Raw genomic sequence first — 25,443 nt, forward strand, 5'->3', positions numbered from 1 at the left:
TCCTAGAGGTTTTCCAAAAGTATTTACCATACTGAGGAAAGGTCATGCATATGAACCATAAAATACCATGATCTGTTAGTTGACCATGATTATATCCTCTTATATAATTTTGGAAGTTAATTCAGAGTATCAAGAATGAGTTGTAAGCAAATTAAAGTCATTTAAAATAATCTTGGTTATCTAAATGGTGGTGACTAGAAAAGGAGAACAAATTTTAGAAACATTTTGAGACTTATTCAAGCCAAGCTTGAATAAAAGGAATTTCATTCACTGAGCATCCTGAGAGGGGGAGGAAATCTACTTATGCTTATATCACCCTTTTATACATTTTAAATAATTCCCTGCCTGTTATCTATATCATAGGGTCATTTTCCACCCTTACAGTCCAGCTATATTTTTTATATAAGTGACTTAAATGCTATGAGATTGATGTATTTTTTCTCACTGTTACTATGCATTCACTTTTTAAGCCACAGTTCTATACCTCAGATAGTAGAGTTGACTCTTGAACAACACAGAGGTTAGGCGTGCTGATCGCCTGTGCATGTAACAATTTGCATATGACTGTACAGTTGGCCCTTCACATCTACCGCTCCATGTCTGCGTATTCAACCAACCACAGATCCTATAGTCCTATAGTACATATTGAAAAAATGCTACACATCAGAGCACCCATACATTCCAAACTTGTGTGTTAAACATCCACTATATTTATATTTACCAAATATACAGTTCTGAGTTATTAATTTATGTGACCATAGAAGAAAAACTGACAAATGGAGGAAGCATAAATAACCATTTACCTTTTAAAAGATCTACATAAACATTCTTAGAATGGTTAAATGTTCATCTTATATAATTATGATATTAAGTCTGAAAAATGAATATACTGTTGAAATATATAGATTTATTGACCTTTTGTCAGTAAAGATCTTTGAGTAATTAAAAAAATCAAAACAGAAGCTGCATATCCAGAGCAGACACTAGAAACAGTAAACAACAACAACAAAAATTACATAAAATATCCACAAAAATATTGGATGTCCACAGTGCCTTTTTGATTTCAATAAGAATTCTTATATTTTTATGGAATTCTTCCTATGTTTTTCCCTTTTTTTCCTTGTTTTTCAAAGGACCTCTACATTTATATTTAAAATGTCAAACTAAGAAATCTAAAGGAAATACTGACAGCGAAGGTTGAGCCTGGTGAAGCAAATGTTTCTTATTCTATAGAGGATGGGGATACAGAAAGTTGCTAATATAAAAGATGGAGATCAATCAACAAGAAAAGAGACATAAGAAATGGAATTAAGAAAGTTATTAAATTTTGGATTTAAAACAGAAGCCTCACTGGAATGAAAAGGCCTTATAGGAAATAATTTTGAGATAATGAAAAAAAGAATTTGTGAAGAGGAAGTGCGGGGGATAGAAGGAGACTTCTGAGTTGCTAGGTGACAAGGTCTCTCTATCAGAATAAAAAGGACACTGTCACAGGTTGTATTAGATATTCCACCAATGGCATGTTCACACAGCCATACACACTGCCCAAGCATTCCTCACACTGATTTGAAATGGCCTATTTACTGATATATAAAATTCCCACAAGACTACTGTGGCTTAAGTATAGGAATCATATCTCATTCTTCTTTTGATTCTCAGGTCCTGACATAAAGTATACATCCAATACATTTGGGTGAATGATTAATGATTAACGAATAAATAAAACCACTGTTATAGCTGTTAGAATATGGGTAATCAATAAAGTTGCACATTATAAATGAAAATAAGTTTCAAAAGGAGTACAGACACCTTATTAGAGAAAATTAAACCAAATAAAACTCATACTAATCATATTATGTCAGAATACTTGATTATTTTTTAGAAGGATACATAATAGAATTGTGTCAAAAGAATTTCTGTCACAAGTTGTTTAACTTATATAATATTATTCATGGGTAAGAGACTCTCTTTCACATCTAAGTTAATAAATATCTCTTGTTGATATGACAGAAAATAATCAATATCTCCATCCCAAGTCTTATCACAAAAAATTATTTCTGAAAAATTTAATTAGTATTTTACACATTAGCATTCTGAAACTTAAAACATAATAGCTTTTAGCAGTTGCAAAATATACATGGTTTGGTCCGTTATTCTGGATGTTTTCATAAAGGTAACTTACTGACCATGTCAACCTGCCTCTTGATATAATCTATATGCCAAAATTAATTTCTCAGATAGGGAAGTTCCAATAACAATGTTAAAACAGATTTCTGCAAAAAGTAATTCTATTCCAAAGAGAGCAAACAGATTCTGTGATGACATACTCAAACTTTTCACACTCCCCATTGTGTTAACTGACTCGTTCCTCTTCTTAAAGTGAAACAATTTCACTCTCATTCAGCAGAGTTGCTCCCCACCAACACACACACTTCTATTCAGGGTGAGCACATAACTATTTTAAATCTTTTGGTCAATAAGGGTCTTCTAAAGTTTAATGGAAACAAAGTGATCCAATTAATTTCAAGAGACATTTATACATGAAATGGTAAACTAATTCTCCATTTGGGGGTGAATGAGTCACATTTTGTGTTGTGGCTTAGAAATGCATTCCAGAGTGAGGAAATAACAGCAGGAAGTCCACTGCCACCATTTCGGGTTGACTTCTAACTCAAGAGATAGGAAAGCCTCTTATTCTCACAGTTGAAGAAAGAAAGAACATTACACACCATAGAAATCAGTGTCTTAAAATGCTGAAGAAATAATTTCCAAAACAACAAAATGAAAAGACAATCAAATACTTATACTAATCTTGAACTCAGGTTTTTTTTCTGTTTTCCTGCCTCTGATAGCCTTTTAGTTTTCATTATAATTCTAAAGCTATTGTGATATTTAAGAATATATCAGGCTTAATTTAATAACTCTTATTTAAGATGGGCAGTAAGGCCAGAGTGAACTATTTTAATTAAGAAATGACTCAGTTTTAGGATGAAAGAGGCAGATTTGTCACATCATTTATGTTCACATTTTAAATATGCTTATTAATAATTTCAATACATATATTTCATATATTCTACAAATTTATTAAGATGTTGATGTATGGAAAAACCAATACAATACTGTAATTAACCTCCAATTAAAATAAATAAATTTATATTAAAAATTAAAAAACAAAAACTAAAAATTAAAAAATAAATAAAATAAAATAAAATAAAAATAATAAAAAAGAGAAGTTTTTAATGTACCAGAAATTATCAGAAAGCTATAGCCAAATCCCACCTACAGTCTCTTCTGATAAATACCATCTTATCTGAACACAGCCACACACTTCATTTACATACTGTCTCTAGCTGCTTTCAGGACAGAGTGGCACAGGTTGGCTGAGACACTGTATGGACCACAAAACCTAAAATAACCATCGGGTTGTTGACAGAAAAGTTTGCTAACCCCTTACATAGAAACTAGAAATATGTTGGTAAATGAAACAAACATTTACATACAGCCAGCTTTTACAAACTGGCTGGTGTGGGCAGATATTAAGCACAAACATAAAAATAGGTAAATAATGTATATTCAGTCATTTCAGTCACTCAGTCGTGTCCGACTCTTTGCGACCCCATGAATAGCAGCATGCCAGGCCTCCCTGTCCATCACCAACTCCCAGAGTTCACTCAGACTCACGTCCATCGAGTCAGTGATACCATCCAGCCATCGCATCCTCTGTCGTCCCCTTCTCCTCCTGCCCACAATCCTTCCCAGCATCAGAGTCTTTTCCAATGAGTCAACTCTTCGCATGAGGTGGCCAAAGTACTGGAGTTTCAGCTTTAGCATCATTCCTTCAAAAGAACACCCAGGACTCATCTCCTTTAGGATGGACTGGTTGGATCTCCATGCAGTCCAAGGGACTCTCAAGAGTCTTCTCCAACACCACAGTTCAAAAGCATCAATTCTTCGGCGCTCAGCCTTCTTCACAGTCCAACTCTCATATCTATACATGACCACAGGAAAATCCATAGTCTTGACTAGACGGATCTTTGTTGGCAAAGTAATGTCTCTGCTTTTCAATATGCTATCTAGGTTGGTCATAACTTTCCTTCCAAGGAGTAAGCGTCTTTTAATTTCATGGCTGCAATCACCATCTGCAGTGATTCTGGAGCCCAAAAAAATAAAGTCTGACACTTGTTTCCACTGTTTCCCCATCTATTTCCCATTAAGTGATGGGACCAGATGCCATGATCTTCATTTTCTGAATGTTGAGCTTTAAGCCAACTTTTTCACTCTCCTCTTTCACTTTCATCAAGAGGCTTTTTAGTCCCTCTTCACTTTCTGCCATAAGGGTGTGATCATCTGCATATCTGAGGTGATTGATATTTCTCCCTGCAATCTTGATTCCAGCTTGTGCTTCTTCCAGCTCAGTGTTTCTCATGATGTACTCTGCATATAAGTTAAATAAGCAGGATGACAATATACAGCCTTGATGTACTCCTTTTCCTATATGGAATCAATCTGTTGTTCCATGTCCAGTTCTAACTGTTGCTTCCTGACCTGCATATAGGTTTCTCAAGAGGCGGGTCAGGTGGTCTGGTATTCCCATCTCTTGAAGAATTTTCCACAGTTTATTGTGATCCACACAGTCAAAGGCTTTGGCATAGTCAATAAAGCAGAAATAGATGTTTTTCTGGAACTCTCTTGCTTTTTCCATGATCCAGTGGATGTTGGCAATTTGATCTCTGGTTCCTCTGATTTTCTAAAACCAGCTTGAACATCTGGAAGTTCATGGTTCATGTATTGCTGAAGCCTGGCTTGGAGAATTTTGAGCATTACTTTACTAGCGTGTGAGATTAGAATGTAATAAATGCTAAAGAAAAAAAGAGCAGTTTTAACAGGGCATACAATGAGGGACCAGGTTGCAATTTTAAGTAAGATAGAGTAGGGGAATTTAAGAAAGTAATTTTGAGTAAATTCTTAAAGTATAAGAGGTAGTCATCACATAAACTGAGATAAGAAAACTTGAGAAGGTAGCTTAAGGCAAATAACCAGAAGGAAAAAACATACTTTGTGTGTTCAAGGAAGAACAAGGAGGCTGATGTGCAAGAATAGTAAATATTGAAGGCTCTCTTCAATGTTACCAACATCTGTTTCTGCCAGTAACCGCTGTAAAATATGAGTCAGTGCCCTGGGCTAAGAAATTATTTTTTATCATGCATGGTTAAGCAAGTGTAATTTAAGAACTCTGAAGTATAGTGTTAGTTGAGTAATATTCAGTTGCTACATATATCTCAATTTATATATGTTACTGGAAAGGAGATTGGAAGAATGATAAGATTTATAACAATATCTTGGAGAACATCTAATATCTAATAATATATGAAGTCAGAGTGCTTTAAAAATTCACAAAATCTTGAGAGGTTTGGCTAGGACTCAAGAATACTGAACACATAAAAGAATATATTTTATGTTGTTACCTTTAAGCTTCAAGAGACTAAGCAATGTTATTAAACTCATCAGGCAGTTAAGTTTTCTGGACAGATTGCAATAATAACTATAGAATGAAAAAAAATGGTAAAACAAATTCTATGCCTAGAGATAGGAAAATAATGTGCATTCTCCTGAAATAGATTCATACTGTTAAGGAAACTTGGGACAATTTCCTGAATTAAAAATAATTCATACCAAGTGGTTAGGCCAAATAAACAAAGGGCATATGAGAAAACCCATCAATAGATGGGGAAAAAAATGGTAAATAAATATAAAAACATATTGGATATAGTAAAAGCTTTATATTACATCATTAAAGATATAATCCTCTAGAAAGCATTCTGATGTTCTGAGACAGAAAAAGATTAGTCTTAAAAATTTTTAATATCTTAAGATGTGGTCTATTCTTTTAAGTATGAAAAACAAAATATCAAAATCTAAAAATATAAGTGTGTAACACATTACATTTGAAGAGTGCTTTAGACAAGTCTTAGCCATCACTGAACAACGGCCTGACTCAGTTATTAAATTTCTCCTGAAGACAAACTTCAATCCAGCATATCAAAGAACACCTGGCAATCTGTGGACAGCAGATTTCCTAGAACCAGAGCGGGGACTGCTTTGGGAACTAACAGCCACGCTATTATACTGACTTGTGTAGATATTATCATCTGTTTATGAATATAAAAAAACTGAGGAAATGAGGTGTTATGCAATTTGCCTACGGTCATACATACAATAAATGAAGGAAAACGGGGCCTTAAAGGACATGTACAATTGTTAACCTATGCTGACTTTGAAAGATGCCATGCTTTGAGTTTACAAAATCTAAAAATTATCTTCAGATGTTCATCCAACCTAAAATCTTACTTCAGGGTATCTTTTTAAAAAATTTCCCCTGAAGACACAACTTCATAGCCTATTAGGCAGAAACCTTCTTGTACACTTTTCTTGGATATTATATAAAGTTAGCATATAAGTTATTATAACTATTATATTTTTGAACATGGGAAAGGAGGTGGTTAATAAAGATGGAATGACAGTTTTGTGATCAGGCATTGTCTTTGGTAAAGCAGAATGAGGATCTCTGAATGACCCATTCCCTTTGGGTACTGATTCCCCAAGAATCTCTGCCTTTACCCTACCATCATCAGTCGTCAGGTCCTTTATGCCTCTCATTCCTATAAAAGCTGTTCTCCCTGAAATTGAGCCATTTCTTGCTATTTCCTACTTCATCTCCTACTGGTTTTCTTTGATGATCAGATACTTCAGACCAGTTCTCAGCCTTTACTGTATCAAAGCCAAGATCCATTTAGCACCCCAAAGTTCCTTCTCCTCTCTCAGACTCTGATGCTTTACCCAAAATAGACTGGTTTCCTGTACAATCCAGACGCTGTTTCATTTTTGGGGTCACCATTCTGTTATCATTAGTCTCCATGTTCCAACTAGTTTCTTATTTATTCCCCCTCTCCCTGAAAAGACCAGTGAGCAAAGACATGGCAGCGCAGAGCTAACCCAATAAAGAAGTTAGAGTTCGAGCATACAAAAAGGACCAAAAACAAACAAACAAAAATACATTTCCTGCCTAACTTGTTCCTGGCAAAGGAAAAGTGTCAAGAGTTTTAATGACACTATTAATTTATTTACTACTTTAAAAATAGAAACATTTTTAATTTTGCTTTCAAAATACAGTTTATTTAAAGATGTTTAAAATAAAGTTGGTGACAAGAAATAAACTATATTATCTAACAAATTAATCCAACAAAGGCTAGTAGAGTGAAGTAATTAATGCTTACTGAGCACTAATAATAAATAGGCCAACATTCAGGAAGAGGCAATTAAAAAAAAAACAGTATTCACGAAGATTAAATAAAAGAAGTTCATGTTTGTGATTCATGTCCAAATTCTCATTCATTGGACAAGTCACAGAAACTAACTGGTAAGAAAAAGCACATTTTTTATCCTTGATAGTTTTGATTATTGTGAGGACAAATGAGAGCTAGACACACATCCAGGGTATCAGGATAAACCTCAAAATAGAGATAATACAGTTTGTACTTGATTTTTAATGTATTAAAATTCAATCTTGCTTTTAAGATTCTACAGAATAGCCAGAAACTTGAACAAAGGAGAAAACTGAGATCGTAAGTAGTTTTAACACAAAATACATCCTGACCCAGACGACGTCAAGGGATATAAGCAGAAATATTTTCTTCATTAACCAATGATTTTTATTGTTTATACCCATCCTTGCCCCAACATTCCTGATTTCTTTTCTTAGAAATGAGTCATCTAAGACACAAACTGCTGCTGCTATGTCGCTTCAGTCATGTCCGACTCTGTGCGACCCCATAGCTGGCAGCCCACCAGGCTCCCCTGTCCCTGGGAGTCTCCAGGCAGGAACACTGGAGTGGGTTGCCATTTCCTTCTCCAATGCATGAAAGTGAAAAGTGAAGGTGAAGTCACTCAGTCATGTCCGACTCTTAGCGACCCCATGGACTGCAGCCTACTAGGCTCCTCCGTCCGTGGGATTTTCCAGGCAAGAGTACTGGAGTGGGGTGCCATTGCCTTTTCCGAAGACACAAACTAATATTTTGGTAATAAAGACTACCTTTAAGAGGCACGTGCCTCTTGTTTCTACATTACTACTGAGGTTTTTAGACACTGATCTTATTTTCCAAAGGAAAGGAAAAAACATTTAGTGAGAGCAGACTCAGTATCTCTAGGATACAGGTAAAACTCTCAACAGGGACATGTCACAGGAGAGGTATTTTAGGACTGTAAGAAATTACGTAATCTTCATGACTTACCTAATGATTACACGGTAGCATGGTCCTCACTGTCATTTTTTAAAGTTTTTTAAGATGTTGAAAAAAATTGTTTCGTTATTAATCTGGATCCTATTTACCCACTGAAAAAAGAACTTGGTCTCTGATGAGAAATGCCACAACTGTCATGGAAATTCAGTGACTTGCAGACAGGGTTATAATCATTTAAAAAAAGAGAGACAAAGAAGCTTTACAGCTCTGAGATGGGGTTATTTCTTTTTGTAATATAATATTGTTGATTTGCATTAATGCATTAAGCCTTATTCACAGGTCCTGTAGTCAGTGAAGACAAAGTATATGAAGTATGAAACATTTTGAATATTGATATTTTAAATTATTTTCTAATACTACTCATAAAACTATATTCCTGAGTTTGCTTGAATGCAAAGCTGTCCAGTTCAGTTCATCAGATACCTAGTGGGAGGATGTAAAATCACAAACCGCACCCCTCCCTGGTCAAAAAAAAAAAAGCGAAACACTCCAGGCTAGACATCTGAGGCGAATCACAATGTTGAAAGGTTCTTCAAGGATCTGAGTGCACAGCACTTCATACATAGTACTAGTGCCAGTTATTCTCTAAAACAAAGATTACAGATTTCCTGTGGTGAGATTAGTGTCAGAGAGTCAACCTCTTTTATAAGAGAAAGTGGTTATTTTGTCTCCTTTCCATTTCTGAATTAAGATACAACCTTTCTCCTCATTCTTCTCTACCCATACACATTTAATATTAAAACTTGGTAAAACTGATTTAAATGTTTTTCTCTCTAGTGAAATAAAGGATTCTCTCCTCTACTAAGTAAACAATGTTCACTGCAATGGCAGATTTAATAAAACAACAAAGCTCAAGTTACTAAAATAGCAGCGTTCAAGAGAGTACTTTATATAACCTGACATATGTATGCTATATTATATAATAAAATATAATTGCAAAAATATTAATTTTTTATAATTTCAATCCCAGACACTAACTCAAGACGAAAGTATTAGTTAATGACTACAGAATAAGGAGACAATTCATGTGTCAGTCTTTTATTTATACGTTCCTTTGGGGGAAACCATTTGCTCTTTCTTCTAGTGTTCCTATTAGTTTTTAAATGTACATATCTACCCTTTCTGAAGAATGGGGGAAGGATCTCTAGTCATTTTTCTGTTTTTAACCTAGCCTTCAACAACAGAAGAGAACTGTCCTCTCCAGTTGATGAGACTGGGTGAAAAAATGCAATACAGGGAACTCGGTCTCTCCAAAGATTTCTCTTGAGACAATTTGATCAACTAATGTGGGCTTTCTTCTCTTGTCCCTCCTTCCAAGCAAATATAATTAGACCGGAATTTAGGACCTGTCTTCTAGAAATAAATGATGTTTCTTTGCAGTCTCACTTTTGGAACCATAGATGCAATGCATCAGTGAGCATGCAGCAGATTTAGTAAACATGTAACAGTTCCACAGATATGTTATAGATCAAATGCTTCTATCCCCCGGATACATATACTGAAGTTGAACCCCCAGTGTGATGGAACTGAGACGTGGGGCCTTGGGAAGGTGATTAGGTCTTAATGAATGGATTAATGAATTGGGTTAATATCCTTATAATAAGGGACCATAGAGTTACAAATAGCTTGTTCTCCTCCTGCCATGAGAGGGTATGACTAGAAGTTGGCAACCTACAACCTGGAAGAGGACCCATTACTGAACCCAACCTTGGCTGGGCATCCTGATCTCAGATTTCCAACCTCCAGAACTGGGAGAAATACATGCTTACTGTGTCAGCCACCCAGTCTATGGTACTGTGTTCTAGCAGCCTGTGTAAGAGCTGAGGCTTATGGAAGGCAGAGATTCTTGACTCATCTCATGATTAGATTTTAGATGTTTCAGAACCTGTAGTTGGAAGATATATGAAAAGTACATTCACATTTGTTTACTTAAACTTGCTCTGTTAACTTAAATTTATGTTCATATACATGTTTGAGGAAGTGATGTTTTTAGGTGCTATACGTTCAGGATTAAATTGAAGAAATTAGGGAAAACCACTAGGCCATTCAGGTTTGACATAAGTCAAATCCCTTATGATTATACAGTGGCGGTAACAAATACATTCAAGGAACTAGATCTGTAGACAGTACCTGAAGAATTATGAACAGAGATTTGTAACACTGGACAGGAGTCAGTGACCAAAACTATTTATTCCAAAGTAAAATAAATGCAAGAAGGCAACATGGTTGTCTGAGGAGGCTTTACAAATAGCTGAGGAAAGAAGAGAACTGAAAAGCAAGGGATAAAAGAAAAGATATACCCAACTGAATGCAGAGTTCCAGAGAATAGCAAGGAGAGATAAGAAGCCCTTCATAAATAAACACTGCAAAGAAATAGAGGAAAACAATAGAATAGACTAGACTAGTCTAGACTAGACTAGACATTTCTTCAATAAAACTGGACATATTAAGGGAACATTTCATTCAAGGAGGGGCATGCTAAAGAACAGAAATGGCAAAGACCTAACAGAAGCAGAAGAGTGACAAAAACACACAGGAGAATTATGCAAAAACGGTCTCAATGACCCAGATAACCATGATGGTGTGGTCACTCACCAAGAGCCAGACATCCTGGAGTATGAAGTCAAGTGGGCCTTAAGAAGCATTACTGACAGCGGAGCTAGTGAAGGTGATAGAATTCCAGCTGAGATCTTTAAAATTCTAAACTATAATGCTGTTAAAGTGCTGCATTCAATATGTCAGCAAATTTGGAAAACTCAGCAGTGGCCAGAATGAAAAGGTCAGTTTTCATTCCAATCCCAAAGAAGGGCAATGCTCAAGAATTTTCAAACTACCATACAACTGCACTCATTTTGCATGCCAGTAAGGTAAATCTCAAAAAGTTTCAAGCTAGGCTTCAGCAGCACAAAAATAAAGAACTTCCAGATCTATAATCTAGGTTTTGAAGAGGCAGAGGAAGCAGATATCACATTGGCACCATTTGTTGGGTCATGGAGAAAACAAGGGAGTTCCAGAAAAACAAAACAAAACATTTATGACTGCTTGACTATGCTAAAGCCTTTGGCTGTGTGGATCACAACAAAAACTGTGGAAAATTCTTAAAGAGATGGGAATACCAGACCACCTTACCTGCCTCCTGAGAAACCTGTATGCATGTCAAGAAGCAACAGTTAGAACTGGTTCTAAATTGGGAAAGGAGTATGTCACGGTTGTATATTGCAACTCTGCTTATTTAATTTCTATGCACAGTACATCATGCAAAATGCTAGGGAGGATGAATCACAAGCTGTAATCAAGATTGCCAGGAAAAATATAAACAACCTCAAAAATATGCAGATAATACCACTTTAATGGCAGAAACTAAAGACAGACTGAAGAGCCTCTTGATGGGGGTGAAAGAGAAGAGTGGAAAAGCTGGCTTAAAGCTCAACTTTAAAAAAGTGAAGGTCATGACGTCCGATCTCATCACTTTACAGCAAATAGAAGGGGATACAGTGGAAGCAGTAACAGATTTTATTTTCTAGGGCTCCAAAATCAATGCTGACTGAGACTGCTGTCATGAAATTAAAAGGTTCTTACTCCTTGGAAGGACACCTATGACAAATGTGTGCCGTGCTTAGTGTCTCAGTTGTGTTCAACTCTTTGCAAACCTATGGACTATAGCCTGCCAGGCTCCTCTACCACGGGCATTCTCCAGGCAAGAATATTGGAGTGGGTAGTCTTTTCCTCCTCCAGGGAATCTTCCCAACCCAGGGATCGAACCCAGGTCTCCCATATTGCAAGTGGATTCTTTACTGTCTGAGCCTCCAGGGAAGCCCATGAATACTGGAGTGGGTAGCCTATCACTTCTCCAGGGCAACTTCTCAACCCAGGAATCAAACCAGGGTTTTCTTCACTGCAGGCAGATTTTTTACCAGTTGAGCTACCAGGGAAGCCCATGACAAACCTAGCCAGCATGTTAAAAAGCAGAGACATCACTTTACAGATAAAGGTCTGCATAGTTAATGCTATGGTTTTTCCAGTAGTCATGTATGGATGTGAGAGCTGGAACACAAAGAAGGCAGGGGCTGAAGAATTGATGATTTTGAATTGTAGTGCTGGAGAAGACCCTTGAAAGTCCCTTGGACAGCAGGAAGATCAAGCTAGTCAACCCTAAAGGAATCAATTCTGAATATTCATTGGAAGGAGTAATGAATGCTGAAGCCCCAATACTTTGACCACCTGATATGAAGAGCTACCTGACTGGAAAAGACCTTGATGCTTGGAAAGACTGAGGACAGGATGAGAAGGGCGCAACAGAGGATGAGATGGCTGCATGGCATCACTGTCTCAATGGACATGAATCTGAGTAAACTCTGGGAGATAGTAGAGGACAGAGGAGCCTGGCATACTGCTGTCCATGAGGGTTCAAAGAGTTGGACACAACTTAGTGTTTGTATAACAAGTTTAAGAAAGTATATGTGATATTAATTGCTTATGTCAGTTTTATATTTTTCATCTACAGAATATGATCTTTGTCCAAGAAGAATCCAGTATTTTTCCAAGCAGTTAGCAATGTAGAAGACATATGAAACACTTGGGAGTTCATAGGCCAAAAATGATTGACTTCATAAAGATTACATTCAAATATGATTCAATAGTATAAAAGAATCCATTTACATATATCAAAAATTTGTTGAACAATTAAACTGGACATGAATTATTTTAAAATAATTTGCTTAGTGTCAAGTGAATTCTAAGAAAATTTTACATGAGATACCATTAAGTAGAAAAATCACTTATATTCTTGAATTTAAAAAATAATAAAATAAAATTTTATTAGCTGATATGACTTATTCCACATAAAAATGTATATCCTATTTAGCATTACTATGGTAAAATTTATAAATATTTAAATTACGACAGATAAAGAGGACTAGATTGCCTGCCAGAAATTCTAAGAGCAAGTCAGAGAGGGCCAAGAAAAGAAAGACGACCCCCATAGCAAGACTTTTGAGAGGGGGAGGCTCAGCAGAATGTGTCTGCACATCCATTTTAAGTTATAAACAAATTTTCTGTGGTTTCTGACATTTGGCTAATAATCCTTCACTAGGATGACAGACCCAAAGGTCAGCTTGACCTAAATTTCTTTTCTGTATACTGGCTGGTCACATTTCTGTCTATCAATATCAGAAAGGTAAATGAAGCGAGTCATGGGCATGAGTGTGAATAAAACTATATTTGTCAGCTTTACATTTACCATAAAATGTTCTACCCAACAGTATGTAGTCTGCACATGTAAAACTATCATAAATCTCATGCCAGATTGAAACAGAGGTCTAACTATCACAGAATATTAGGGAGGTGAGCCAAATAGGAATGTTTTTCCCAAATCCTGAAATACCTTTAAGTCACATGTAAGAGCACCAGTTTTAAAAGGTAGAGTCTCTATCATTGCCTTCTAGGCTTAATTCAGTACAGTGGAGTCACTAGAATATTAGGAAATATACAGCACTATGTCCCAGAACTCATGTTGCCTGTAATAAGGAAAACATCTCACAATGGCATATGATTCTCTAGACTGCAGCAAAATTCTCCCAGATGTCTTGCATACAATTAAAACAATCTGGTATAATCTATTTCAAGTTGGCAAAATCAAAACTATATTCTAGTTGGATATATCTCTCTGGGAAAATCCAGTTTTCCTAAGCTGTCATCTTCAATGAGAGTTCCAGACGCTGCTGACAGAGCATTAGATATCATCAAAGATCTATCAAGAAAGAAAGGAAAACTTTTCCACTTAATTTCAACAAAATATGCTCAGGAGACAAATCCTATGTTTCAATGGTGAGTCTAAGCATATCACTGAACTGGGATTACAGTCTTGCAGAGTAGTCTCATAGCTCTAAGGTAATAAATATTTCATACCATAAACATGGCTCTAAACATACAATAGCAAATATGTCTAATGGCATTGCATTTAGAAGTTCAAATCTGAAACTTCAATTGGTTACACGAGTTTAGAAAAAGGTAAAATTAAAATTCTAAAAAAATATGTTAGTAGGACACCTAAAAAACTATCCTTTAAATATTCCTAGAATGGACTTAACATTTTTCTCTGCACTGTAGTTAGTCAAGGAAACTTAATGGTAAGAGAAGGAATGAACTGAAACGATTACATTTAAGTAGAATCTAATATCAAGTAGCAGTGTTTAGTATCAATAATTTAAGCTTACTGAGGTACTAATACTCAACTTCCTCTTTAAAATCAAGCATTGAATCTTAATAATTTCAAGCTGATTGTTAGGAACAAGTTATCTACTTTAGACTGTTCATGTGTACAGAGTTTCTTTGGGGCCAATGAGAATGTTCAAAAATTGATTGTGAGTGATGGCTGCACAACTCAGCAATGATTCTAAAAAACACTTGAATTGTACACTCAAGGATGAGTTGTAAGTTATATCACAATAAAGCTATTAAGAGTGAGTATATTACTTACTCTAGAGTTTATTCTGATCATTAATAATCACCTTATGAATACTAGGAAGGGAAATAGGTTTAATGACTTCCATATGGGCCAATCGACAGAAATCTTCTAAGAACTTCTTTTAAAGTGACAATCTAAAAATGTAGTGTTGCATATATAACACACTGAAGGGCTTGTTTATTTCAATTGAGGAATTAGGAATAGATTTTTGCCTATATAGAACAACATTATTCATTTATTCAGTAAATAAACATTTGAGTGCTTATGGGCCATGTACTGGTTCTTATTACTGGAGACTGGGTGGCAGTGAACAAATGATATGTCTTTATAAAGAGACACAATCCTTTATCATAAGCCTCTCTTATTTTTAAGAAAAAAGTCCTATAGCCACCTTCACAACTTCAGAATCTACTTTTACACTGTCCTTGTGTTAAAGAAAAGGGAACCGATCCCTTAGATCATTGGAAAAGCACTGAATAATGAAAGATTGATTTTCTTTATAAAGTAATCATAAGTGCATATCTTCCTGTCTCCTCAAAGATGGATTATGAATAGGATAAAATGTACTTGGTTTCAGTAAGTTTGGCATTTAAATACAGGGAATTTATTCTTTAAGAAGTTTAGCATATTATCTAAGGAAGAATACTGTAAGTTGCAATTTCATTGTTCCACAATTTTTTTTTTTCAAATACACACTATTTAGTTCTCAAAGGATAAATATGGAAAGTGCTTGGAAATATTTGTCAGTATCCTTTGTGAATTTTTAGTAGTTAAACACTTCTGAGTAAAATAAAAATGGGAAAATGTTTATATATTTTGCAACTGACAGAGTTATGTTCATTTGCTTAATGACAGACATAACAGGCTTCCAGAAAAGTTTACTTTATGGATCTCTAGATAATACACTTATGGTAACCATTCTTCTGCCTACTTAGTAAGAGAAGAATCAAATGGGGAAAATAGCCATAAGGGTGAACAAGCTTAAGTTACGTACTTCTAAAAATCAAACCAATTTTTATACAAGTAAACACTGAAGCTTCATTTTTTAAAATATAGTTTGTCCATTAGCTATAGCTAAAAAAAAATAATAACTTTAGTTATACTGTCAAATGTCTATTTATCTATCTGTGGTCTAACTGAATATATGCAACTAAAATCAATTGTTTTATTGGTTTGCATACATTTCCAGTAGGGAGAGAAAATAGTCATTGAAATTTAATTATGTTTCAGAAAAGGGCTCATTGTATATTTTAATATATAACTCAGAAAAATATTATTAGTAAATATGGACTGATCAGTTCAGTTGCTCAGTCATGTCTGACTCTTTGCAACGCTATTAACCACAGCATACTAGGCCTCCCTATCCATCATCAACTGCCAAGTCTACCCAAACCCATGTCCACTGAGTCAGTGATGCCATCCAACCATCTCATCCTCTGTCATCCCCTTCTCCTCCCACCCTCAATCTTTCCCAGCATCTGGGTCTTTTCAAATGAGTCAGCTCTTCACAGCAGGTGGCCAAAGTATTGGAGTTTCACCTTCAAAAATCAGTCCTTCCAATGAATATTCAGGACTGATTTCCTTTAGGATGGACTGGTTGGATCTCCTTGCAGTCCAAGGGACTCAAGAGTCTTCTCCAACACCACAGTTCAAAAGCATCAATTCTTCTTTATAGTCCAACTCTCACATCATACATGACCACTGGAAAAACCATAGCCTTGACTAGATGGACCTTTGTTGACAAAGTAATGTCTCTGCTTTTTAATATGCTGTCTAGGTTGGTCATAACTTTCCTTCCAAGGAGTAAGCGTCTTTTAATTTCATGGCTGCAATCACCATCTACAGTGATTTTGGAGCCCCCCCCCCAAATAAAGTCAGGCACTGTTTCCCCACCTATTTGCCATGAAGTGATGGGACCAGATGCCATGATCTTCGTTTTCTGAATGTTGAGCTTTAAGCCAACTTTTTCACTCTCCTCTTTCACTTTCATCAAGAAGCTCTTTAGTTCTTCTTCACTTTCTGCCATAAGGGTGGTATCATCTGCATATCTGAGATTATTGATATTTCCCCCAGCAATATTGATTCCAGCTTGTGCTTCATCCAGCCCAGCATTTCTCATGACGTACTCTGCATATAAGTTAAATAAGCAGGGTGACAATATACAGCTTTGACGTACTCCTTCCCCTATTTGGAACCAGTCTGTTGTTCCATGTCCAGTTCTAACTGTTGTTTCCTGACCTGCATACAGGTTTCTCAAGAGGTAGGTCAGGTGGTCTGGTATTCCCATCTCCTTCAGAATTTTCCACAGTTTATTGTGATCCACACACTAAAAGGCTTGGCACAGTCAATAAAGTAGAAATAGATGTTTTTCTGAAACTCTTTTGCTTTTTCGATGATCCAGTGGATGTTGGCAATTTGAATACTGGTTCCTCTGCCTTTTCTAAACCAGCTTGAACTTATACCACTACATTTTAAAAAAGTTAAATAGTTAAGTGGCAATACCTAAAACTTGTGAAAATGAATCTATTGTCCTATGTTCCAGCAATGTTAGTTTTGAGAAACTTTTTAAGAAAATATACATAAAATGTATTGATACATAATTTTAAAAAATCAGTATAATATATTCAGTTATTAACATTTCAACTATATAAAAAAGGGAGGAAAAACACCTGAATATATCCAGAAGAATCATATTTGGATAGTGGAAAAATGGACAGTACATTTCTTCTCTTTTGCCACTTATATAACTTTCATCAAAAATTTAAAAATACTAAATTTTACTTAATATTTAGTTAAGATTTTATGTGAAAAATATTCTGTTACAATATGCAAATATGGAGAAACAGCATTTGTTGCTGATATAACAAGAATTGTGTTCACAAAGTTTCAAGGATGAAATACACTTATTCATCCAATCATATAACTTTAAGTTCAATCATTTCAGAATGATGACACTAAACCTGCCAAGCGCCTGCCTTTTGAAGCATACTAAAGAGAAAACTCAAATTATATAGCCATCCTGAGAAATGTAACAGGCGCAATGTCTTCTGTCTAGCAGTTTGGCCATTTCTGCTAAAACAAATATGCCTATTTTGACAGAGTTCAGAAAAAATATACATACTTTCAACCATGGAAAATTATATAATGTTACAGATTTCTTGTCACAAGATAGGCTTTCAGGATAAGATCAAAGTGTCCAGAGGATAGAAAAACAAGGGATAGTACCTATTTCTAGTTAAAAAGTCAGATTAGCTAGGAAGTGAACATCAATAAATAAATATCTTTTCAGCTGATTCTATCCTACCTCTCCTCTCCCTCCTCTAAAATGTGGCTTCTCTTTGCTTATCCAGCAGGAAGTCTCTTAAGCAAAGGCAGGGTAGCATCACCCTAAAGCACCCCTCAGGCTCTCATCTGCTGCTCATTAGCTAATGAGAAAGTTCATTAGCTGTGCTGAACTTTATAGTTTCCCTGTTTGCTATTCAGTGAGAATGACAAAACTGGTAATTCATAGCGTAGTTGGGAATGGTAAATGGAATACCAGATGAGTAAATGAATAAAACTAAAGCAAAAGACAACAGAAAGAGAAGCTTCTGTCTACTGGACATCTATTATATTAGAGTTAGATGTGTTTTACTTCAACTTTTCCAATTAAAGTGCAGTCAATTTACAAGAATAATTTATTTAATGCTGCTTCCAAGCTATTTTGCTCACAAATGAAGGGCAATTGACAAAAGTTATGTAACTGAAAGGGGGAAAAATGGTGAGTACGGCAGCTTCAAATTCTGGGAGCCTTTAAGCACTCCATCAAGTTAATGTTGGTTGCCTGTAGAACAAACCAAAGGCTGCAAAATGTATTAGGAATTGAGAGTTCAATAAAAGCAAAATTTCCATTTTTTTCTGGGAAATTTTAAGAACTTTAAAGAACTCTCATTCCAAAGCAACCAAATTCCATGAACTCCAGTAGTTCAGAAATCCTTATAATCACTGACTTTACATGGTTTCTATTTCCTGTGTTCCTTTCAGCCTGATACTTCAATCTGTGGAATCGACAAACAGAAACCATCTAAGAAACATACCGTGAAATACCCTTTCCTTCTCCATAGCAAACAATCACATTTAATTTAGATATGCATAGATTCTTTAAATGACATCATGCAGTTCTTTAATTTTGAGCAAGATGTTTAAAACTCAACTTCCTCAAGTACAAGGAAAAAAGTATGACTGAGGAAGAGATATATAAGCAAATTTTCTAGTGTAATACTGACATGTAATATGGGCACTTAGTTGCTTCATATAAATTCATAACACAGTTTTTTTGTGTGTTTTCACAACTATAGGCTAAATGTTTGAATATGTTCATGTCACAGACCATTTATTGGAAAAAAAATTAGTTTGAGAACTGTCAGACTATTATTTCAAATAGCTTTCTTGTGAAAACAAGAAGCAAACTACACAGCACTACTTATATGTCTGAACGTTTTTTCATTTTTTGTTGAATGTTGGTCCCTGTTTCTTTGATTTATAGAATATTTTAGGTCAGAATTGATTTTGACTTTGCCCTTTCCTTTTCGCTTCTATAATTCAGTTCTTGGTCTTGACATGATTTTATAGTTCTGTTTTCCTCTTCTGTTTTATCATCACTGTTTACCGTGGCAGCTATTTTGCATTTAAATTCTGTTTCACAAGAACATTTTAAAAAACAGGTTTCATTTTGTGTCCTTACTCAGATGCAAGGCATGTCCATCAAAAAGGACATGGTAACAGAAATAATATATGCCTATAATGTCCTTTGTCTTTTCTAAGGAAAGCCACTCTGCTCCCCTCCAAGACCATGAGAAGTGTCATAGGTAACTACTCTAAGTCTGCCTGTTGCATAGCATGCCCTTGACTGCCCTGACCTCCAAGTCTGACTGCTATTACCAGATTAACTAACTGATGAACAGGAACTATTGTATTTATTATGGTATTGATAAGTAGTGAAGGAAAACTGTGGTATCCTGTTGTATGGCACTAACCTCACTGTCTCATAATTTATAAACCTGTTACATGTAGTAGGGAAAAAATATGTTCATGGAATCAGATTTTGCTTCAAATTCGATCACTTGTTATAGAGACTTGAACCAAAGACTTAATCGCTCTGATGTTCAGTTTTAAACTGGATGAATTGCAAACAATAACAGGTACTTCTTAATTTTATTATAAAAACTCAAGTTAATAATAAACCAAAAGTGTTCAGAGCATGTGTCAAAGAGTAAGAGCTCAGTATCTTATGGCTATTTTAACTAAAATTATTTCTTCATGCCTATCTCCTTTATTTGAATGTTAGCTCCCTGAGAGAGACCACATAAATTTATTATTAGGTTTAACCCTTGGTGCAGTCAAAGTTCTTTGCTCAGACTGGCTTTCAAATTTTTGTAGGTATTCTATTGTGAGGTAAAATATTACATGTGTTATATATAAATGTTTTATATATGTAATTTACTTACATTTATACACATGTATCTACAAACATAACATACATACACACACACTATATATTTTTCTTATGCATATTATTAATTTCTTCAGGAATTCAGGGACAATATTTATACATGTTCCCCCCAGTTCTAAGTTTTGGCTATCTTTATATCCCATTGACTACTTGCATATTTTATTTGGTAAATTACTTTAAGCAACTGGTATAATAAAAGAATGAAGAGAAGCCTACTTCTCTTCAAGGGAGTTGTATGACCTCCCTTATAGAAGTTTAAAGCCTAAACTATCCAAGAACTTTATAATATTTATAAATTCAGCTACATGCCTAAGTTGGCCATAATATAGCTGCATGTTTCTTTAAAAACATGTATGTATGTCTTTAAGGTAAAACGCCTTCACACTGGCAATTATCTCTGCATACCCATATCAAACTACAGCGTTTTGTGATAAAGACTTAAGCAAATATGTAGGATTGCCAAGGCAAGTGAGGTAGAATATTAAAGATTGTATCTTTTTTGGCAGTTCTTCATCAGGGTACTGGAGTGTGTAAGGAACTCAAGGCGAATCCCCATTATGTATCATGGGGTACTGTCATATCCTCACTCTACATCTGTATCACAGACCTGATGAGAAGAGTAATTATTGCTGAGATAAGCCTTTTCCGGAATATAGGCAATTAATTCACCTGAGAAAGGGAAAATAGCCTGACACTTTAATAATGTTTAAGTATGCCTAATCTATTTCTTTTCTGTTCCTAATGTTTCCTAAATATGAGCAAGAAAGAGGATTTAAAAGTACTTACAGCTGTCTGTACTTATGTAAATCATCCATGGACCTGTAATATTCTATCTTAAAATGACTGGCATGAAATAATACCATAAACTACAATAGAATACAGAGCAAGTGGGGAATTACTTTTAAGATGAATTCAGGATAGGAGAAATACTCTTTCTGCATGAAAAAAATCTTATCAAGTAGGAATTATTCTGTTATTAAAACTTCAAGAGCATAAAATTTTGTTCAATTTGAGTTCTGAATATGTTTTAACACCTAATCAAAATGACTTTTCTCTGCAGATTCTTGATAAAGTGCTATTTAGCCATATGTATTACTTAGTCTCTTATTTTTGGCCCCTCTTTTTATTATGTGTAGTGATCTGATTACATATAATGCTGTATTTTCAATTCTTCAATTGCTTTTCATTTTCCAAAATTCATCAATTCTAAAAGGGCCTTTAAGAAGCCCCATATTTTTCCATTTAAATGTTAACAAATGAGTTGAAAGCCTGGCTTACATTTAAATAAAGTAAATGGCATTTTAAACGTCTGGAGAAAATTGATTATGTTTACCTACACTCAAGTAACAATATAATTTTCAATACTTGCTTTCAATTAGAATAAAGGTTTGATATCTAACTTTTCAAAACTTTTTAAGTCATCTGGCTTCCAAATTAGTCTTTAGCTTGCAGGAAGAAGAAGTGTTAAACTCAGGGATGGATATATTTACTACAGAAAGTAATGAACAGAAAACTCAACTGAAACAGAATTGGGAGGGAAGAAGAAGCAGCTCTCACAATGTACCACCAGAGCACAGCCCAACAGAAAGCTCTTTCTGGGAAGAACTCAGCCAATCACAGACTAACAATTCAGCCTATGAAAAGCCACTACAATTTCAACTCTCAATTCTTCCATCAACTCACTGTTTACTACAGACTTTTCAGACTCCTCCTCTCCATCTTTAAAAGAGGTCTCCCCTCTTTGTTGCGGGGGTACTTGCACTTGGCTGCCATCAATGCACACCCCGAGTTGTAATTCTTTGCTGATCCCTAATAAACATTTTTTTTTGTTGAAGAAATAATTGGCAATTTATTTGTTTTAGGTCAATATCACTATACTGGATACATGTAACAGATTTTTTTAAAGCCTCTTCACTAAGAACTTGCTTTTAAGTAATGATCATGATATAAAATGAGTATTAGTAATGACCAGAAAAAAATGTAGTTAAAATATAGTTGCATTGAATTTTGTAGACATGATGTTTAGAAGTGTTAAGAAACATAATATAGTTTAATAAGCATTTGCAAAGATGCAATTTAGGTAACTACTAAATCCTTCCCTGCTGTGACTTTTTGAAAGTGAAGGTCTGTCACCCCATGGACTATGCCCACTAGGTCCATTAAATTCTCCAGGCAAAAATAATGGAGTGGGTAACCATTCTCTTCTCCAGGGGATCTTTCCAACCCAGAGATCGAACCCGAGTCTCCTGCACTGCAGGCAGATTCTTTACCATCTGAGCCATTTATTAGCATCAGTTTTAAGAATCCTAAAATTAAACATAAATTAATTTAAAATAAAGTTGAGTTGAAACTTCAAATAAAATTCAGTAAAATATTTGGTGTAGAACTAAAATGTACAAGTATTTTCCAAAAAATACATTCTCAGTTCTCAATCTACGTAGCTCTTGAGTAAAACTTCCAAATGGTTACATTAAATGTTAGAATTGATGTATTAACTCAAGGTCTATTTTTTTTTTTTTTTGTCTTTACAGTAACTGTTCTCATTGCTTGCTATCAATTTACGGTTGGATATAATATGTAGTGCCACAAGTATTAGAAACACAAACTGAGCCTGAAGCACAAAATGAACTCTTAATATTGGTGTGTGTTTCAACTCTATAGCTAAAAGTTCTCCAAATTAACTTTCATTTAAAAATACAATGTTGGGCTTCTTTGGTGGTCCAGTGGTTAGGAATCAGCCTTGTAATGCAGGGACAGCAGTTCTGGGACGTGGTGGAAACATGATTTCTGACCATGCAGAAGCCCAAGGGGTCTCTGTCTTTCTCTTGCTCTCTTTCTGTTCTGTATGGAACTCTCCACTACAGTTTTCTTTTCTACCTCACCGGCACAACAAAGTACCTTTCTCACTTCTTATCTCCACACTCTTCTAGGAATGAATTCCTAGATATCATTCCTAAACTGTGTACCCACCACTGTCAGGCTTGGTGCTGTGTCAGACAAAATCGTCAGATGATTCGCATTCTTAAGTACCAGGAAGATAGGGCAAAGGATTTGGGGTTCTTCTGCTGTCCAGTCTTCTCACCTCACTTCTATGCCCAGAAATCTGAGAATTTCTGTGCCTGATGGTCTCAGAGCCTTGAAGCCTATCCCATCTTTCATAGTGCCCAACTCCAATTTCCCCAAGGGTTTCCCTTTCTATGTTCTCACCCCCTTCACTCCAGTCCTTGGCGGCCTCCACACTGCTCTGGACAACCTATCAGGATGGCCACTATGCAGAACTCCAAATAATAAACTTTGTGGATGCTCAGTCTCAGAAATATCCCCCAGAGTAGGAAGACTTATCACTGGACATAAGGTTATAGACAAGGGATCCCTCCCCAGTAAAGTCCGGACCACCAGTCTACACTGGAAAGCCCTTCTCCAACCATACTGGGTTGGGCACACTGCACAGGGTTATCATGCGGCGCAGGGGGTGGGGGGTACTGAATACAACAGTCCTGGGAGCTGCAGCATGCTGGTGTAAGTCCTTTTGAAGGAGGTTGCCATCACTTCTGTTACCCCCTTTGTAGTTTGGCCTCAGGCTAAACTACAAGAAGGGAATGCAGCCCCACCAGTTAACAGAAAATTGGATTAAAGATTTACTGAGCATGGCCCTGACCATCAGAGCAAGAATCAGTTTGCCCCACACCTAGTAACTCCCATCAGGAAGCTTCCACAAGTCTCTTATCCTTATCCATCAGTGTCCAGACAGAATGAAAACCATAAACACAGAAAACTAACCAAATTGATCACATGAATCACAGCCTTGTCTAACTCAATGAAACTCTGAGCCATGCCATGTATGGCCGCCTAAGACTGATGGGTCATGATGGAGAGTTCTGACAAAACGTGGTCCACTGAAAAAGGAAACGGCAAACCACTTCAGCATTCTTGCCTTGAGGATACCATAAACAGTATGAAGGGCCAAAAGATATGACACTGAAAGATGAACTCCCCACATCAGTAGGTATCCAATATGCTACTGAAGAAGGGTGAAGAAAGAGCTCCAGAAAGAATGAGGAGACTGAGCCAAAGTGGAAACAAGGCTCAGTTGTGGATGTGTCTGCTGGCGTGAAAGTTAAGTCTGATGCTATGAAGAGCAATATTGCATGGGAACCTGGAATGTTAGGTCCATAAATTAAGGTGAATTGTAGTGGTCAAACAGGAGATAACAAGAGTAAACATCAACATTTTAGGAATCAGTGAACTAAAATGAATTGGAATGGGTAAATTTAATTCAACTGATCACTATACCTACTGTGGGCAAGGATCCCTTAGAAGAAATGAAGGATCCCTCACCAAGTACTGAAATGCAGTACTTGGGTGCAATCTCAAAAACAACAGAATGATCTCTGTTTGTTTCAAAGGCAAACTATTCAATATTACGGTAATCCAAGCCTATGTCCCAACCACTAATGCTGAAGAAGCTGAAGTTGAATGGTTCTATGAAGACCTACAAGACCTTCTAGAATGAACACCAAAAGAAGAGACATCTAGTCTCTTTTGGAGACTAGAATGCAAAAGTAGGAAGTCAAAAGATACCTGGAATAACAGGCAAGTTTGCCCTTGGAGTACAGAATGAAGTAGGGCAAAGGCTAACAGAGTTTTACTAAGAGAATGCACTGGTCATAGCAAACACCCTCTTACAATAACACAAGAGATGACTCCACACATGGACATCACCAGATCAATACCGAAATCAGATTGATTATATTCTTTGCAGCGGAAGATGGAGAAGCTCTATATAGTCAGCAAAAACAAGACCGAGAGCTGACTGTGACTCAGATCATGAACTCCATACTGCCAAATTCAGACTTAAATTGAGGAAAGTAAGGAAAACCACTAGGCCATTCAGATATGACCTAAATCAAATCCCTTATGATTATAATGTGGAAGTGAAAAATAGATTAAAGGGATTAGATCTGACAGACAAATTGCCTGAAGAACTATGGACTGAGGGCTGTAACATTGTACAGGAGGCAGTGATCAAAACCATCACCAAGAAAAAGAAATAAAAAAAGGCAAAATGGTTGTCTGAGGAGGCCTTATGAATAACTGTGAATAGAAGTAAAGGAGAAAAAGAAAGATATATCCATCTGAATGCAGAGTTTCAAAGAATAGCAAGAAGAGATAAGAAAAACCTTCCTCAG

At 35.8% G+C, this 25,443-nt stretch overlaps 1 protein-coding gene across 25 annotated transcripts in view; it reads right to left on the reverse strand.

Annotated features, from left to right (window-relative positions):
- CCSER1 (coiled-coil serine rich protein 1) overlaps positions 1–25,443 on the reverse strand; it is a 1,462,911-nt gene that overhangs the window by 721,858 nt on the left and 715,610 nt on the right. Inside the window, exon 9 of one of the 25 annotated variants that reach the window (XM_044946335.1) lies at positions 13,059–14,046. The exons of the other annotated variants lie outside the window; for them this stretch is intronic. Within the exon in view, the coding sequence (XP_044802270.1) occupies positions 14,029–14,046 (18 nt within the window). The 3' untranslated portion in view covers positions 13,059–14,028. Of the gene's footprint in view, positions 1–13,058; positions 14,047–25,443 lie in introns of those variants that run through there. 25 annotated transcript variants of the gene reach the window in all.

The sequence above is a fragment of the Bubalus bubalis genome, chromosome 7, assembly GCF_019923935.1.
Source record: "Bubalus bubalis isolate 160015118507 breed Murrah chromosome 7, NDDB_SH_1, whole genome shotgun sequence".
Lineage (NCBI taxonomy): Eukaryota > Metazoa > Chordata > Mammalia > Artiodactyla > Bovidae > Bubalus > Bubalus bubalis.